A 17,668-nucleotide genomic window follows, 5' to 3' on the forward strand; every position below is an offset into this window, starting at 1 on the left:
CACCTGAATTCACTACGAGATTGAGCCCCCTGAGAGCCTCAGGCAAGATCGCGGATTCTGATCTGAAGTCGGCTCAAGGATTCTAGAGGAAAACGGCTTTGATTGACAAGAGAAGAAGAGAAACACACATCTGAATTGTGAAAAGAACGGGCCTGTGTCGTGTCGTAGCCAAAAGTCGGCTGTCACAGGCAGATGAAATCCTGAAATCGAACAGTGCACAAAGCAGTGATCTTTATGGGAAATGGATTATGTCCCATAACATCTCAACTTTAAATGATACAAGGAAGCTGTACTATCTAAATTTTAAATGACACAGAGAAAGAAAAACAGCAATAGAACAGGATCAAATCATAACCCAAAGAGAAAACCACACTACCCGGGAGAGGTTTCCTGTTGAAAGCACTGTGGAATGGCAAATATCTCTTCTAGGGAAGAAGTAAAGTCCAATGCTCCAAGAGATCTTACGCCTCTCTGAAGCCTACCCATTTTCTCCATTTTAATTAATGCAAGCTTGCTTTAAGTCTGGCAGCTAAAGGGACCCTATGTTGGATGACCTCCCCATGCCCTCCACTAACGCCTGTGTGGTCCCCGAATGGGCCAGCACACATCTGACAGCAATGGGTGCCAGTTTTTCACTGACACGCGCCTTCTCAGGTCTGGGAGCCGGGTGGGTTACGCTGTGACAGAGCCACATCCTCCAGATGCCCTTGTTCTGACGGACTCCCCCTACTTTGATCTAAATGCACGAGTCACTGAGGGCCATCGCTGACCTCTCCTTCTGACATCTCCCCTCCAGATGACTGGGTGAGTCAGGAGGTGTCTTCCTGTGAAGCCGTGGGCCCAGGCCAGCCTCGTTTAGCAGTCGTGACTGACTGAGAACACGCTGTGCTCAGCCTGTTGGCACAGAGTATGTGTTACAACAAGCAGAGGATTCCTGACCACACTCTTCCCTATCTTGAGATCTGTACTGAGACCACGGGAAGCAAATGCATACAATCAGGAAACAGGGCTGCAAATCAGAGAGCTCATGGACTTTCTGAGTTGTGGCCCTGAAACACAGATTCTTGTGTTCTCTGAATCCAGACCCCACACGTTCTGGAAGGAAAGCAACAGCTAGAAGATGGGAAAAACAGATCATGTTTATGAGACCAGCCTGCAGCCCATGCCACACTTAAAGAGTTTGGGTTTTGATTTCGGCACAGAAACTAGCCTTTCTTTCTTCAATGTTCACTGGAAAACTTGCTCGGCATCTCTTAGTCTGACTCTTTGGCTTTAGAATCATTGTCTTGGAATCTTGTAAACCAGTAAGTTTCTAATAATTTCATTTTAAACATGAAAGTTATGGAAAAGTACTAGAAGTTTGCCAATATAATGCAATAAAAAAAAAAGTAAGCAAGAAAAGTTGCATTAAAAATAAAGGCTGCCTTCTCCACTCCCCTGCCCCCCAATCCTTCTGGTTGAATCCTTTACGATAGCTTGGGTAACCTCAGTTTCCCCAAACAGTCCATTTAAAGAGTCCCTGCAGGGGCACCTGGCTGGTTCGGTCAGTAAAGAATGTGACTTTTGATCTCAAGGTCATGAGTTCTAGTCCAAATCTGGGTGTGGAGTCTACTTGAAAAAAAAAAAAAAATCCTTGCAGAGGTGGGATGTTTTAATTTTTTTTTTTTAACGTTTATTTATTTTTGAGACAGAGAGAGACAGAGCATGAACAGGAGGGGCAGAGAGAGAGGGAGACACAGAACTGGAAGCAGGCTCCAGGCTCTGAGCCATCAGCCCAGAGCCCGATGCGGGGCTCGAACTCACGGACCGCGAGATCGTGACCTGAGCTGAAGTCGGCCGCTTAACCAACTGAACCACCCAGGCGCCCCAAGGTGGGGTGTTTTAGTACCAAGCCATGTAGAGAAAATTTTGACCACTTCCTACTTCTCATGATTTGAGATTCTGCAAGGTATGACACAGAACAGTATACCCACTCCTGGGCTTAAGGGCAGCACATGGACCATGCTGGGTGGGGGGCCACACACATTCTTCCCCAATTCCGGTTGACACTGACACTTCAGGTAAACAATACTTCACCATAGAGGTTGGGGGCCCATGGGCTCATGCTTATTCCCAGTTGCCCAAGTGGGGAGCAGAGCCTGGTATCCAACCCAAATGCAGGGTACAGAGCATCAATGGGAGCTAAACCCTTCCCAGAACCATGAACCCACACCTCGTTGCTTTGGAGACTCCCCTGGAGTTAATCTCCTAGATATTATAATCGTGTAAGTGTTCAAAGAAAAACATGCTGTATTTGAAGAGCACGTCTATTTCTGCAAGTGCTCCAGTGTTTAATTGTTGCTAAAGTCATTTGGGGCTTTTGACACAGATTCTATTTTAGCAAGATAAACTCAGCATAACCCCGCATTGCCAAAAATGAATTCCTAAGGTAGATGACTAAAATAAACCGGTCATAAATATGGGCCGTTGGAATGGGGATTATATCTCTGCAATGTAGACACAGCATTAATGACTCATTTTCAAATAACAGTCTCTCCCAAGGATTCTTGGGATGAGGAATCAGGGAAGAAAGACATCCATCTCTCTTTCTTTAGGCAGAGCGGAAAAGGACTATAACCCCACCAGGCGGGGATGTTCTCGCATCTACTTGGCCATCAGAGATACAGCCCGTGGGGTCGGACGGGCTGCACGGAGGCAGAAATAAGTCACGGAAAGAAAACATCCGGGGCGCCTGGGTGGCTCAGTCGGTTGAGCGTCCGACTTCGGCTCAGGTCATGATCTCACGGTCCGTGAGTTCGAGCCCCGCGTCGGGCTCTGTGCTGACCGCCCAGAGCCTGGAGCCTGTTTCGGATTCTGTGTCTCCCTCTCTCTCTGCCCCTCCCCTGTTCATGCTCTGTCTCTCTCTGTCTCAAAAATAAATAAATGTTAAAAAAAAATTAAAAAAAAAAAAAAGAAAACATCCTACGAGTGGGGCATCCTGGGGATCGTTTTCTCTCCTTCCCCTGGAGGCAGAATATACCCCCAGGTCCACTCAATGCATCTCATGTGGCATGAGTTACCTTATCAGTCACAGTGGGCACTGCCATGTTCCTTTGCTGCTTGGAATTTGTGGACTCTTTCAGGCCACCTTTCCTCCCTAAGGTCAAATTCTGAATTTTTGGTGCACTTGGTTGAACCCTACAGCTTCTCTGGTGTACCAGAAGGCGGTCTGGGGCAAAGGTCCGGCCGCAATTTGCACAGGGCACCAGCTGAGCTTGACTTGGCTCCTCTTGGTTGGACTGTCCAGTTGGAAGGGGCTGAGGCTTCCGTGGGAGTGGTCGGCGGAGCTCCCTGGGGAGCCGGTCGTTTTGTATTTGCCACTTTTCTAGGCATTTGGGCTCATGAATAGGAAGGGACAAAGTGCCAAATTCCCTGCCACAAATGTAGCAGATGAGAGTCTTTGGTCGGGCTGGGATGCCACCAGCAGCTTTCCTGGCACTAGTCAGATCATCAAAACGGTTGGGGTTTGGTGCTCTGGGCCCCTCATCCTTCGGCTTGCAGCTCCTCTGGTGAACAAGATGACGATCTGGCAAGAATGTGCGGCCACAGGATTCACAGGGCAGCAGCTGAGCCTGGGAACTTTGAAACGCTGCTTCGTTCACGGCCTGAAGATTGTAGGACCCACTGTCCCTGAGAGGCTGTGGTTTGGAGGGTTCTGGCCTCCGCAGGTGTTTGGGCAACTTGCTGTTTTCAATACGCCACTTCTCCAAGCACTGGGGTTCATGAATGGCAATTGATTGGGAGCCAAATTCTCGGCCACAGATATAGCACACCCGGAATCCAGGCCTGCGGGATGGTATCACAGGGGGGCTGTGCGGACTTTCTGACATAATTCTCCTACTGGACCGTTTTGAGAGTATCACTGTTCCAGGTCTTGTCAGAGGTCCTATCTTTATTTTTCCAGCAGGATTGACATGCTCTGTTTCTGGCAAAAGGCTGGAATGGGAGTCACTACATAGAACGGCTTGGCCGATAAGGAAGGTGGGTTCTTTAGAATGGTGGAAAGTCTGTTGCAATTTGTTGGAAACCCTTTTTTTCTTTCCTGTTTCCATTAACAAGCAAGTCTTTCTCTATGCTCTGATTTCATGCCAGACCCCTTTTGGGATCCTGGTTACAGCGAAGGTTAGTCAGGTTAGCTGTCCTGGGGTTCCACATTGTTGCCAATACCTTAGCCCCAAAGACGGTGACTCAGAGCTTCATTGCAGGGCAGCAGTCTGGAATGCTGGAAAGTCCTCATTAAACCTCAGATGCTTCCAAGATCTGGGGGGAAAACATAAATCAAGAAGTTATTACACACACACACACACACACACACACACACACACACACACATACACAAACACACATCCCCCTTAGATTGTAAGGTGACAAAGAACAGTAATTTTTTTTTTTTTTTTGGACCTAGTATCCTCTTTGGCTAGCAGAGTAACTGGCAGATAAGATTTGTTCAATAAATTTTGAAATAAATTTGAAGAAAATTTCCATTATGAATTTTACTGTATCAAGAAGTGTTCTGTCCAAAGAAAGATCAACAGTTACAGTGTATCACAGACACACAGGGCACACACCCACAGGGGCATGGTGGTGAGACCACGGAAGATAGAACCAGCAACCATGACAATGAGATTAATGAGGCTGTGGGTAATGTAAAAAGACTTTCTTCCACTCCCTTAGGGATTCACAGCTTTTTAGTGCCATGGATCCTTTTGATAGTTCTCTGAAGCCTATGAACCTCTTCTCAGAATAATCATTCTAAAAGCCAAAAATAAAATTCTTACTATTACCAGTGAAACTAATTTTGGTGAAATAATTTATCAAATATTTTTGGTCATGATATATGTTATGTTCGAGACATAGTAATATGCCAGGCTTAATGAGTGCTCATGAGCCTAAGGTCGAGAGCTCCCGCCAAAGTAGTTCAACAGTGAATATTATGAGGATTATCAGGAAAGCCCCCAGAGTGGGCAAACTTCTTATAACCTACCAGGTTTCCACTTTTCTTTATTGTGGGAATGGAATATGGATAAATTGTGGCCATGTAGGTCAAGCCAAGAATGCCACCCAGGCCTTTACCCTTCCTGGTAAAATCTCTGTAGATCTCCCCTGCGATGGACAGGTTGAAATTTTGCTTGATGTTCTTTTTATAGCTATTGAACCCATTTCCTTGTATTATCCCTATCTCTATCGTATCTATATCTATACAGATGGATAATATGGATAATAAAGATTAGATAATACAGATAATATACAATTAGATAAATATCTATTTATATATTATAGTTACATATAATATATTATTATATGTAATATATAATAACCATAATATGGAAGATAGATAATACAGATAATATCTATTATTATATATAAATATACTTTATATTTATACATTATACTATATATTACATTATATGTATAATTTATTTTTTTAAATTATTTTAAATTTAATTTAAATTATTTTCATTATCAATATTAATCATTAATTTATTGTTACAAATAACTGTATATGATTATATGATATATTATAATAGATGTTATCTATCTGTCTTCCAAATAATTTTTATAAAAACATGGCTCATGATTTTCCCAAACATCACGGGCAAAAGGCTAAAGAATTTTTACCTTGGGGAAAAGTATGAGTCAGTTTCACCCAGGGGGAAGATTACTGTCTAAACCCCAGGAAAGATTGCCGTCGGAAGTCTTAGGGCCTTCTGCATTTCTGGAAGGGTGACTCAGGTCTGGCTCTGTGGGTATTACCCACTCCCAACCATGAAGAAAGCAGCAGCTGATCTGAGGCTGGACCCTGTAGACATAGCAGAAGCCTGGGTCTGCACAGCACAAGGACAGCCTTCTGATCATGTCAAAACACTGGTTGGGCATTGCATTTGCTACGGGACAAAAAAAGCTGGGAGACCTATGCCTAGTTCCTGTATTTTGGTGCCAAGGAAGGTCTGAATCTTTGCACTTAAGACTATCGGATTGGTTCTGGCACAGAAAACGAAGCTATCTGTCATTTGGACAGATCCTCAGACAGTGATATTAACACGTGACAAAAGAATGTGTTGGCCCCAGAGTAGCCAGCACAGAAAATGAACCTCAGAGAAACAAAATATGTCACCTGATTGGCACCATCCAAAAAAGAAAGTGGATCTAAAAAAACACAAGGAATAGGGGCGTCTGGGTGGCTTAGTTGGTCGAGCGTCCAACTTTGGCTCAGGTCCTGATCTCTCAGGTCATGATTTCTCATTTCAAGAACTCGAGCCCCGAGTTGGGCTCTGTCCTGACAGCTCAGAGCCTGGAGTCTGCTTTGGATTCTGTGTCTCTTTCTCTCTCTGTCCCTTCCCCACTCATGTTCTCTCCCTCTCTCTCTCTCTTTCAAAAATAAATAAAAATTTTTTAAAAATTAAGAAAAACCCACAAGGCATCTAGTACAATTATTTCATTAGGTTTTTATCGGCTCATGGGGGAAATCACCCCAAACCATTGCTTCGGTTGGTTCCAGTATCTTGTTGGACCAGTATCCAGGTCCTTGACAACAAGGACCCCTTGTTTTCATTTTCCATTTTCCTTCATACCTGGAAGTTGGAGGCAACAAAAGGACTTAAGGAGGCAGGAAAAATCAATGCAATTAAATAACCTTACTCACCCTAAACTTGCTCACAATCTCTATCTTTTCTTTCTCTCTCTCTCCCTCCCCCCCACCCCCCACACAGCTCCCAGCCAATCAGAATACTGGGAAGGCCCCATAACTTGCCTCAACAATTCCCGTCTCTTTATGATCAGGTAAAAGAACTAATACTGAACACCAACTAGGCATCAGATAGTGCACTAATTTTTATACACATAATTTCAATCAATTCTCAAATGAGGCAGGTATTGTTTCAGTTTTATAAACTGAAGACCCTGTGACTCAGAAAAGGCAAGTAACTTGCCCAAGACAGTCAGTGTTGAAGTGACAGAACTGGGGACCAACGCCAGCTCCCTTTGGCTCCAGGAGTCGGCTCTTTCCATGATTCACTCTGCTGAACATTCCACCCACTGAGCTTCTTCCCTGTTTTAATGTACAATTCATATGTCTCATGGGAAGGTAACTAAGCTTTCACCAGGCTTTATGTTGCCCTTTAGGAGAAGGAAGAGAGAAAAGGGAGGAGGTGAAGCCTTGGAGATGGAAAAAGCAGGAGAGAGAGACTGGGGATACTGGGGACAGTACTTTTCCTGAACCAACAGGGGTCATTTTATTTTGCTGGAACTGGCTTTCTCGATGACATTTTCCCCCTGCATGATATGCAATACGGATCTTTTTCCTAATCTCACCAACATCCCTGAGAGAAATCCACATTACCACACAGGCGTGGGGATGGGGGAGGGGTAGTTGGGGGACAGTGAGTGCAGGGGGAAAGCAAAGGCTGCCCCAAGAGGCCAGAGGTGTTCTCTTTGCAGCCACTTCACCATTTTGATTAGGGATGGATCTTCCTGCAAGTGGACATGTTTGCACTGGAGATACTTTGGAGCAAACATGAGAGCATCATCAAACTCCTAATTGTATCTTTCTCTTTTTTTCTTTTCTTTTTTTTTTTTACCATCTCTTTCCTCCCTCAATGTCCTCCTGAAATTTCTGTCTTATTGCGATTAAAGGTATCAAAAAAGGAAAGAGGAGGTAGCTGGAAGCCAGTGAAATTTTGGGGACTGGTGGGGTCAAATGGAGAAACTTAGGAAGTTTCCGTCAGTGATTCTGACAAGGTGTAGCATGGCCATATGCTCTCCCCTATATGTTAGTTGTAAGGGCCAAATGAGTGGAAAATACTAAATGCATATTCTTGAATCATTTAAGAAATTGGCTTGCCATGCAGTCACATCATAAAGCAATGTTGCTAGTTTATAAAGAGAACTACTTTGCAAAGCCAGCCAGCTTTACCCCAAGCAGCCGTGGAGAAATGTTCACTCCAGTTGGTCTGAATTATTCATTTTGACCATATTTGCACATAGGATATTCAAGGAATGCCTTGGAAGGCATCACATTTTATCGATATGATGCCATTTTTCCATGCCCTTTGGGGTTCACAGGAAGGGAGGGACACACTGACAAAGATGAATATAATAACCATGGAAATCCAAACCTATCTTGGCATAAGAAGGTGTTTCCCTATAAAAGAGGGGAAAGAGCACAACCCAAGAATTAAATCTTTTTTTTAAAAGTGTAGTCTTTTGAAACAAAATAAATATAAGTGATGCATAACCCCTTCCCTGTTAGTATAGAATCCAAATTCTTTAAATGTACAAACGAATAAATAAGAAAGATGGAGTTGAGCTGATTCTGGCTCTGAGCAAAATTGTAAAATAGAGGAGGTTTGTCTTTAATATCTTCCATCCACCTCATTCAGCAGGCTCCATTCTTCCCTGCCTGGTGCCCTAAAATGCTTGCCAGTCTTCCTTCCTTTGGAAATCTAGCTTTAAAAAAGGGAGCCGATAGACTTATTCACACCAAGGCTTATGACTGATGCGATAATATCCCTCCCACAGTCTGGCAAAGATGACTATTTCCCCACCAGGAGTTATTCTGCCCAACTTCCTCAAATTAAGAGAGCCCCCATTCTTAGCTGAGCACATGATTTCCCAGGTAAGTCTGCAGGTCCCTTTCCAGTATTGTGTAAGACTTGTAAGAACACTTTCTGAAAGGAAGAGACACAACCTTCTCCTCTTCCCTTCCTTCATACTGATGCTTAAAACACAGAGGTGATGGCTGGAGCACTAGCAGCCATTTTGGACCAGACTACATCCACGTGACCCTTGACATGACAGAGCACGGACATGTATGGACTTGAGTTCCTGGTAAAGGTGGAGCCACCATAAAACTCTCGAGTGTCACCCTTGGTCTTTATTTACATAAGAGAAATAAATGTCTACTTTTATTGTAGCCACTTTTAAATAGTTTTCTACTTGCATGAAATCTATAATTAAAGCCTAATTCTAATGATACAGTTTTATTTTATTTTATTTTATTTTTTTTTTTTATTATGAAATTTATTGTCAAATTGGCTTCCATACAACACCCAGTGCTCATCCCAACAGGTGCCCTCAATACCCATCACCCACTCACCCCTCCCTCCCACCCCCCATAAACCCTCAGTTTGTTCTCAGTTTTTAGGAGTCTCTTATGTTTTGGCTCCCTCCCTCTCTAACCATTTTTTTTCCTTCCCCTCCCCCATGGTATTCTGTTAAATTTCTCGGGATCCACATAGGAGTGAAAACATGGAATCTGTCCTTCTCTTGTATGACTTATTTCACTTAGCATAACACTCTCCAGTTCCATCCATGTTGCTACAAAAGGCCATATTTCATTCTTTCTCATTGCCCCGCAGTATTCCATTGTGTATATAAACCACAATTTCTTTATCCATTCATCTCTGGATGGACATTTAGGCTCTTTCCATAATTTGGCTATTGTTGAGAATGCTGCTATAAACATTGGGGTACAAGTGCCCCTATGCATCAGTACTCCTGTATCCCTTGGGTAAATTCCTAGCAGTGCTACTGCTGGGTCATAGGGTAGGTCTATTTTTAATTTTTTGAGGAACCTCCACACTGTTTTCCAGAGAGGCTGCACCAGTTTGCATTCCCACCAACAGTGCAAGAGGGTTTTCGTTTCTCCACATCCTCTCCAGCATCTATAGTCTCCTGTTTTGTTCATTTTAGCCACTCTGACTGGCATGAGGTGATATCTGAGTGTGGTTTTGATTTGTATTTCCCTTTTTTTTAAATTATGAAATTTATTGATACAGTTGTATTTTAATAGCTGTCTTTGGCCTAGCACAAAATGAATTCTAACAGCAATATTTTAACTTTAGGATCTTCTTTTTTGATGAGAGAATTTTTTTTTTGAGAGAGAGCACATGTTTGGGGCCAAAACTGACTTATTAAATATATACTTTTTCCTGAAAATCAGAAATAAAAAAATTGAAAGTGTAAACATGAACCAATGGTTCTGAAGAAATTGGTTCACAATCCCCCTTTCCTAGAATTATTTTTTTGGGAACAAATTTGAATCACATATTTTGCTTCAGGAAAATAAAAACTTATTTTTTCCATGAGCTTTCAAAGGAACAAGAAGGCCATTGTTTTTTGTTGTTGTTGTTATTGTTTTTTTTTAAAGGTTTATTTTTGAGAGAGACAGAGCTCAAGCAGGGGAGGGGCAGAGAGAACTGGAGACACAGAATCCAAAGCAGGCTCTAGACTCTGAGCTGTCAGCACAGAGCCCAAGCCGGGGCTCGAACTCACGAACCATGAGATGACCTGAACCGAAGTTGGATGCCCAGCTGACTGAGACACCCAGGCGTCCCTCTGTATCTCCTCCTTGAAGATCCAATTTTCAGCTCCATAAGGCACTTCTTCAAAGTTTCTAGGTTTTGATAACCCAAACCTCTTCCTTTGATACTTCAGCCCTAGGAATAGTAGCTGTTGCCTCCTTCATTTAGTAGCATTCTCTTTTTACCCTGCTGGTTACTACCTATAACAACTTCATTCCTGGTTAACAATCTTTTTATGAAATTCTAGTTAAATAAGTGGTATGGTTTCTGTCTCCTGACTGATATAACAACCCTTAGAATATAAGTAATAAAAATCTGTGATATTCAGGCTGCACATTACCTCAGGATTGCAGCCAATATAAACTCAAATGAGTTCTTTCATAGCATCTCAGAAAATCATACGGTATGTATCTTAACATCCAATCCTCAACTCATTCAGACCACTGAAAACCTATTTTTGTAATGGTTCCACCATCATTGTGCTTCAAGAGCTAGAACATGTTTGCTTTTCCATTTGTGACAAACAGAATTAAACCAAAAGAAGAAATTCGCCATTTAGGCATTTTTCTTCATTTTATATGATAATCTTCAGCAGCTGACTGCCCGGCCATAAGGCCAGCACTGCCACATAGGGAGTCGCGTTACAGTGACCCCACTCATAGATGAAAGACGACCAGCTGACTCGGATTCTCTGCACTTCCTTCTGTGTAGCATCTGGGCCAGTAGCACATGCAGTCCCCAATAATTCTCATGTGAATGACAAAAGATTCTAAGGTGAGAGCCACTGGGAACTGGGGGTGGACTGTTTTGGGAATGACAGAAGCAGCACCAGAAAGGTGAAAAATGAAACCACTTTCAGAAAAGCTATTTAGCCTGAGGTTTATAGGGCTTTAAGGCAATCTGGCTGTCCACGTGGGCATTTCCAGTCTGATTTTGAATAGTTAATGAAAATTTACCCTTCCTTGTCTTTCCTTCACTGTGAAGCATTTTCAACCAAGAAGTAAGTTTCTTCACCTTCATTCAGTCTAATTATCAGGTGTAGACATAATAGTCTATGGTGTTGGGAAAGCTATGCAAACAGAAAATGGGAGAAATACACTCTTTACACTTCTAAGTAGAGCCTTTGGTAAGGACATTTTATGTTGTTAAGGCTCATAATATCACCCTATGAAGGCTATTGTTAGATTGAGCCTGTAATTTTCACTCTATATTGAGTTTCCAAATCACAGAGTACTCGAGTCACAAATGCCACACAGGTATGACCATGTAATTGTAGTATTGTCATTTGGAGTGGTAGAGAACTGGTTATGGAAACCATCAGTCTCATCACATTAGAATCCTATCATGTATAGAAATTCAAAGGGTAGGCAAAAAAAAAAGGGGGGGGAGGGGGAGTTAGGCTGTGGAATAATAAACAAATATACAAACCATCTTTTCTGAAATTTGGAGTATTTCTATTCTATTCCAAATAGCTCTTTATCAAGACTTTAAAAAAGGGTTGATAGGCCAAATCCAGTCCACAGATAAGTTCCTTTTGGCCTGCTTAGAGTTAAAAATGTTTGAATTGGGTGCAATTGTTTTAAAATTGGGAGATGTCACACAAATCAGGATTTTGGTTTCCTTTGAGAAAGTGGAAGATCTGGCCATACAGAGTCTACATTCCAATGTGGCAACAACCAATATAAACATATGGAATAAAGGCCATGCCTATAGGTCAGACAGCTAGTTTTCACTCTTCCAAAGTTTCTCATCAGCCCCTTGATTTATTTACTTGCAGTTCATTCTTGATTCTCAAAGGCATTTGACTTCCTGACCATTTGTGATCCTTGCTGTAAAATGTCCCTTTCCCCTGTTTTCCTCCTCAACTAAATGTTTGAAAATCCCTTCAAGGAGCACTTGTTCTCAGTCAACTGGGAATCCAGTTGAAGTCTCCTCTATAGGAGATATTTCCTAAAAACATGACATATTTATTGGTAAAAATTCAGAAACGAAGCTTTGTAATGACAGCAGAGAGAGGCGGAAAGATTTATTTCTAAGAGAGAAGAGAATATCCAAAGGGAAAAGAAAGAACCAGTGACCTGAGGAGGAATTTTCAAACATTATTGGAGGGTCATAGGAAATGATGCATCTACTTTCAGAGAGAAAAAAAAAAATCAAGCAGCCAGTGTTTAGATCAGCCACAGGAGAGATGATAGAAGAAGAAAAAGAAAGAAAGAAAGAAAGAAAGAAAGAAAGAAAGAAAGAAAGAAAGAGAAAGAAAGAAAGAAAGAAAGAAAGAAAGAAAGAAAGAAAAACACAAACAGGCAATAAATGTGTTTGGAGACCATCTGAACTTTTTGGAGGCATTCCCATAATTATTCAGTTACCATTGATATAATAAGAGCTACTCTTCTGCTTAAGCCAACGATTCTTGATTTACCGTTAAATGATTCCTCAGATGAAGAATGTTGGATGGCTTCAGTTATTAATCTAAAGAAAGAATCAGTCAAAAGAACATCAACAAGCCATTAACAATATATTGCTGGATTTCCAAGATTTGGGCTGGAAATATGTCCTAAGAGAATTATGCTTCCTTGTGCGGATTACAGAATCTGGCACACTTTTTCTTTCTGACAAACTGGCCTTTTTGTCAAGTACCACCTATAAATTAGTTTGAACTGAAAATGTTTAAGAATGGCATGGCAATTCCTTCTCAACCTAGAATGAGATATCAGATATCCATCAAGGGTCTCAAGTTGATGTATTATGATAAAACAGTGGGGGAAACGACAGATACCATTTTATTATTTAAAAATTGCAACTAGATGCTCATGTCATGTTGCCCCTGTCATGTGATATGTTTGCACAGAGTTCCCACTGTCTTCATGTACATGATTTATTGTCTCGGTGTGCTACCTCAGTGTGGTATTTTCGGCCCACACTTACAAGCCACAGAGTGGTAGTATCAGAAGGGTAGTCGCTGGATTCAGTGGGTCCAGGTGGAAATAAGCACAAAGAAGAACACAGCTGGCTTTGAAGGGAGGTACTTGGCCAGGGGAGATTGGCCGAGGAGAGATGGGCTTCACTATATCCTGGAGGAACCTTTTCTTAACCACATCACCCATTGACCAGACAACAGGCAACAGCCTTAGCACCACCCACCTCCGGGAGGTCGGCGCCTCCCAGAGCCTGGCTGACACTTAAATTGATCGTCATTACCATTCATTGAAGACATCAACACCCTTTGTCAATGCTCTCTCCACCCAAAGCTATTTCTGAGGAAAGTCCCTGGGAAGAATGTCAAAAACAGGGCCGAGCCCAGGAGGCAGGCTGGGTTTCTGCTGTGTGTGTCATGAATGTGCCTCTATTTTCTGATATGCTCAGCATGACTTCCCTGGTGATGCCTCTGGAGACCCAGGGATTTATGTACAAGCTCAAGGCTGTTTCTGAACGTGGGCTCTTTGTTGCTGTTCCCCCCGCATTTCCCATCCTCCTATGTAAATAAGTCATCAAAAAGCTATTGTTGGTCAATTTGACATCTCTGACTCACGAACAAAGCACTCTTTCACAGGCCAGATGGTTTGAGATCCCTGATGGTTCAGCCCTTCATACAACAACCTTTCATTGCTCAGGAATCTTACATGGGATATCCCCTGTTGAAGGAAACCACTAGAAGGCGTCTCCTGGTGTCTAAGAGGAACTTGTCCATCCTCTCTGTTCCCAGAGCCCAGGCCAATCATGAAATGTGGTGACAGCTCTTTATTTGCAAACCTTCTTAGCTTGTAGTTTACTTTTGTTGGTGGTTTAAAATTTACTGAAAGCCTCCTTCCACCCACACCCAGTAGTAACTATCAGACAGTAAGAAGGTCAGTGTATCAACTGCTTTATTTTGTTTTCCTTTAGTGAACAAAAAGAAGACCATTGAAGATCAGAAATATCAGCATATTTGATTAGAAGAGTTCAATTTAGGGGCACCTGTGATGAGGGAGCATAAGGCAAGCTGAGGGCAAAGCACAAGCTATCACCTTCCCCTGCCCCCACTCCCTGTGAGATATCTGTGATATTTCTCAAGCACTCCTGGCTGCCCAAGAACAAAGGAAAGGAAAGAAAACAAATGGTTAAACTGATAGAGATCACAGTTATGCAGGACACGAGTCTCCATGAGTTTACCAATGTCTTAATGAATTACAAGAAAAAGGCAACCTTATCAATAGCCTAATCTCCAGAAACCTGTAGATTCAGTTTCCTGGAGCCCTAATGTCATCCTCCCCTCTGTAGTGATGTGGGGAACAAAGGCAAGAAGGAAATGGCAGGTAAAATTAAATTTCTTTATAACATGCAGCCCACTGACAAATACTTGAGGCAAATACAAAGTAGAATATTTCTCCAAGAACCCCCTACTGTCATAATGTAAATGCCTTACTAGAGGGAAAACAACCTTAGCTTGACAATATCAAGCGCTCAGGTATCTTAGGAGTCATCTTTAGCATATCAAAGTCCCACTGGGGGCCTCCCTTTTGCCTTTATCTCCCCCAGCTCCATAGCATATCACCAGTCTATCTTCACCACCGCAGGGCAGCTCCTTCCGCTCACAGGTCCTGTCCCCGTGCTTTAATAAAATCACCTTTTTGCACCAAAGATGTCTCAAGAATTCTTTATCGGCCATCGGTTCTGGATTCCCACCATTCCAAAATCTCATTACCTGGGTGGCTCAGTCAGTTAAGCATCTGACTCTTGACTTCGGCTCAGGTAATGATCTCACAGGTTCATGAGATCAAGCCCTGCTTCGGGCTCTGCACTGACAGCATGCAGCCTGCTTGGGATTCTCTCTCTGTCTCTCTGTCTCTCTCTCTCTCTCAAAATAAAGAAACAAACATTTAAAGAAAAAAGTAAAAAGAAGAGTTCAATTTAAAGTCAACTCTGTGGATGTTGATTTTTCCTCTTTCTTGTGTTTTCAACAAGCTCTTTCCCCACCTTCTGTGCTTTCTTACTTTTCTTTCATTCCTTCCACTGTCTGTCTGTCTCCACGTTAAGTCTGGAAGAAAAATCCAACACAATAAAGAGAAGGTGCTGTTGGGTAGGGTGTCCCATGGTTGACGCCACTGCTAATTTGCTCTGGAGACATGACTCAATGCTTACCACTACAAGATTGTGGCTTATATTTTCATTCTATTATATTCTGGAGAAAGCAGGATTAGAAATGATAAGCCCGATATAATCAGACAAGTCCTCAAAAGTGGAAATCCTTTCCCTTAAAGAGTTTGGACAACCAAAGAAGAAAGCACCCCTTCTGGCCAAGGTTGACTTCAAGCCGGGAAAAAGAAGCTATGTGGCCAAAGAATGTGTGTGGTCTCTAGAAGCTGGGAGACCAAGGAGACACAAGGCCTCCAAAAAGGGCTCCCCAAAATGAACACAGCTTGGCAACACTTGTTGGACTTCTGACATATGGAACTATGAGATAGTGAATGTGGGTTGTTTTAGCCTGCTAATTTTATTGTATTTTGCTACAGCAGTAACAGAAAACTAAAGCACCACAACAGAAAGAGATCAGCATTGTGAATGCAGACTTCTGCAAAAATGTTGCTCCCCCTAATTTTGCCTGCACCATGACCCAGAACCTTAATAGTCAGTTCAGAGTCACCCAGCTCTAGTCTCCACTGGAAACAGCCCTGGGGGGATTCCATCCCAGGGGCCACGATAAGATGCCCCAGGTGGCCCTCTAGAATGAGAATTATAAAACAATTCACTCTATGGTAACAAAGGCATAAATATTCACATAACATTAGACAGCAGAGTCCAGTGTCTCTTTGTACCTCTGGTGAGGACCCTCAACCAGTGTGACTGGTTGTGAAATAATCTTACCAGATTTGGCATTCTCTACAGCTTTCCTGTCCACATGCCAAGCTTGTTCTCCCCTTTCCTCTTTGACTGTATTCTTTGTCTTGGCCTCCGCATGTTTTTATATCAGGTAGAGTCTTTACTGACTGTTTTCTTCAGCTCAAATGGAGCTGACTGGCTCCATTTCTTGTTAAGGGAGTGCTGTGTACATGATAAGGGTTCCCTTCTCTCTTTTTAATGGTGTTGTCAGGACCACAACCAGTCTTCTCAAATAATTGGACCTTTCCTAGGTGGAAAGGTCACTACCGGTTTGGATTCTGAGCCGAAAAGCCATTTCTGTTTTGCACAGTGATTTCCTATTGTGAATTGTAGGGTATCAGATTATGCCACATTGGCATATGGATTATTTTGAGGTGAAGGCAACTGGGAAGAAGCAGATATAAGGGAAGCAATCTGCCCTCCCTCTATTTGCCTTAAAGCAGGACATAAATTTGTAAAGATGTCTCTCTTTTCCAAACCAGGAAGGGCAGAACTCATCAAAGACAACTCTAGACTCTTGTCAGCTTAGAGGCCAGCGTCAAGAGTAAGATATGTAACGTCACTAAATAACCTGTATCTTCCATTAGTTTCCCCCATATATTTACCTTCCTATAGTTTGTTGCCTCTAAAAGCCTAAATCCCTTTTTCTTTGTCTTGTCACTTCACCACAAATTTATCATTCTTTTTTAAGTTTCTTTATAGATTTCAAACTCTGACCAGCCGGAGAGTTACTCATCACTGAGTCTTCTCGTGTGGATGTGGAATGTGCATGTTAATATACTTTGTTTTTATCTTGTTAACCTATCTTTTGTCAGTGTATTTTGCAGTCCCTGTCACCGAGCCAAAAAGGTAGAGAAACTTTTTCCTCCCCTACAGAGCCCTAGCTCAAAAAGGATTCCCCAACATGCTGCACCAATGACACTTTCTGTGTAACCCCATTAAATGGCATCAATAGTTCATGGCCATTATGGGTTAGCCATTTAAAACCCAGTGTATATGTACTACATAAACATGAGAAAAGCAAAAACAAAATTTGGAATATACTATACAAACAGCCCAAGAACATTGGAGATACTGCCTGTGAAAGGAACAGCTTTGAATCCAAATGACAGCCCTGCCTTAGTTTAAAGCTAGGTTCTCTTTTCTGCTTATTATGGATCTTTGATAAGAAATACAATTGCTGAGAAGTCTGTTTTGCTTGCTGTTTGCTACGAGCATTGTGAGGCCTTTCCTGAATGTAACCCGCTGTGTAGTAGAATGGGCTGTAAAACTTCCTAAATGTAGTCTGATATGTAATGGAATGAGTGATTGTATATAACTAACCGGCATTTCTCACTTCTGTAAACCTGCTTGCTTAGCACATTCCTCACCTACCCCCTTCCCCCTTTCTTCCTCCCGCCACAAGTAACGGACAAAGCCTTCCTGCCAAAGGACAAAGGACGCCCAATTAGAGAACAATAAATGTCCTTACT

The 17,668-nt window shown here is 42.3% G+C and overlaps 1 protein-coding gene across 2 annotated transcripts in view; it reads right to left on the reverse strand.

Moving 5' to 3' along the window:
* ZNF474 (zinc finger protein 474) overlaps positions 1–17,668 on the reverse strand; it is a 52,846-nt gene that overhangs the window by 20,760 nt on the left and 14,418 nt on the right. For both annotated transcript variants that reach the window (XM_060636287.2, XM_078451572.1), the window contains exon 2: positions 3,060–4,299. In XM_060636287.2, coding sequence (XP_060492270.1) covers positions 3,060–4,091 — 1,032 coding nt within the window. In that variant the 5' untranslated portion in view covers positions 4,092–4,299. The remainder of the gene's footprint in view (positions 1–3,059; positions 4,300–17,668) is intronic.

The sequence above is a fragment of the Panthera onca genome, chromosome A1, assembly GCF_046562875.1.
Source record: "Panthera onca isolate mPanOnc1 chromosome A1, mPanOnc1 haplotype 2, whole genome shotgun sequence".
Lineage (NCBI taxonomy): Eukaryota > Metazoa > Chordata > Mammalia > Carnivora > Felidae > Panthera > Panthera onca.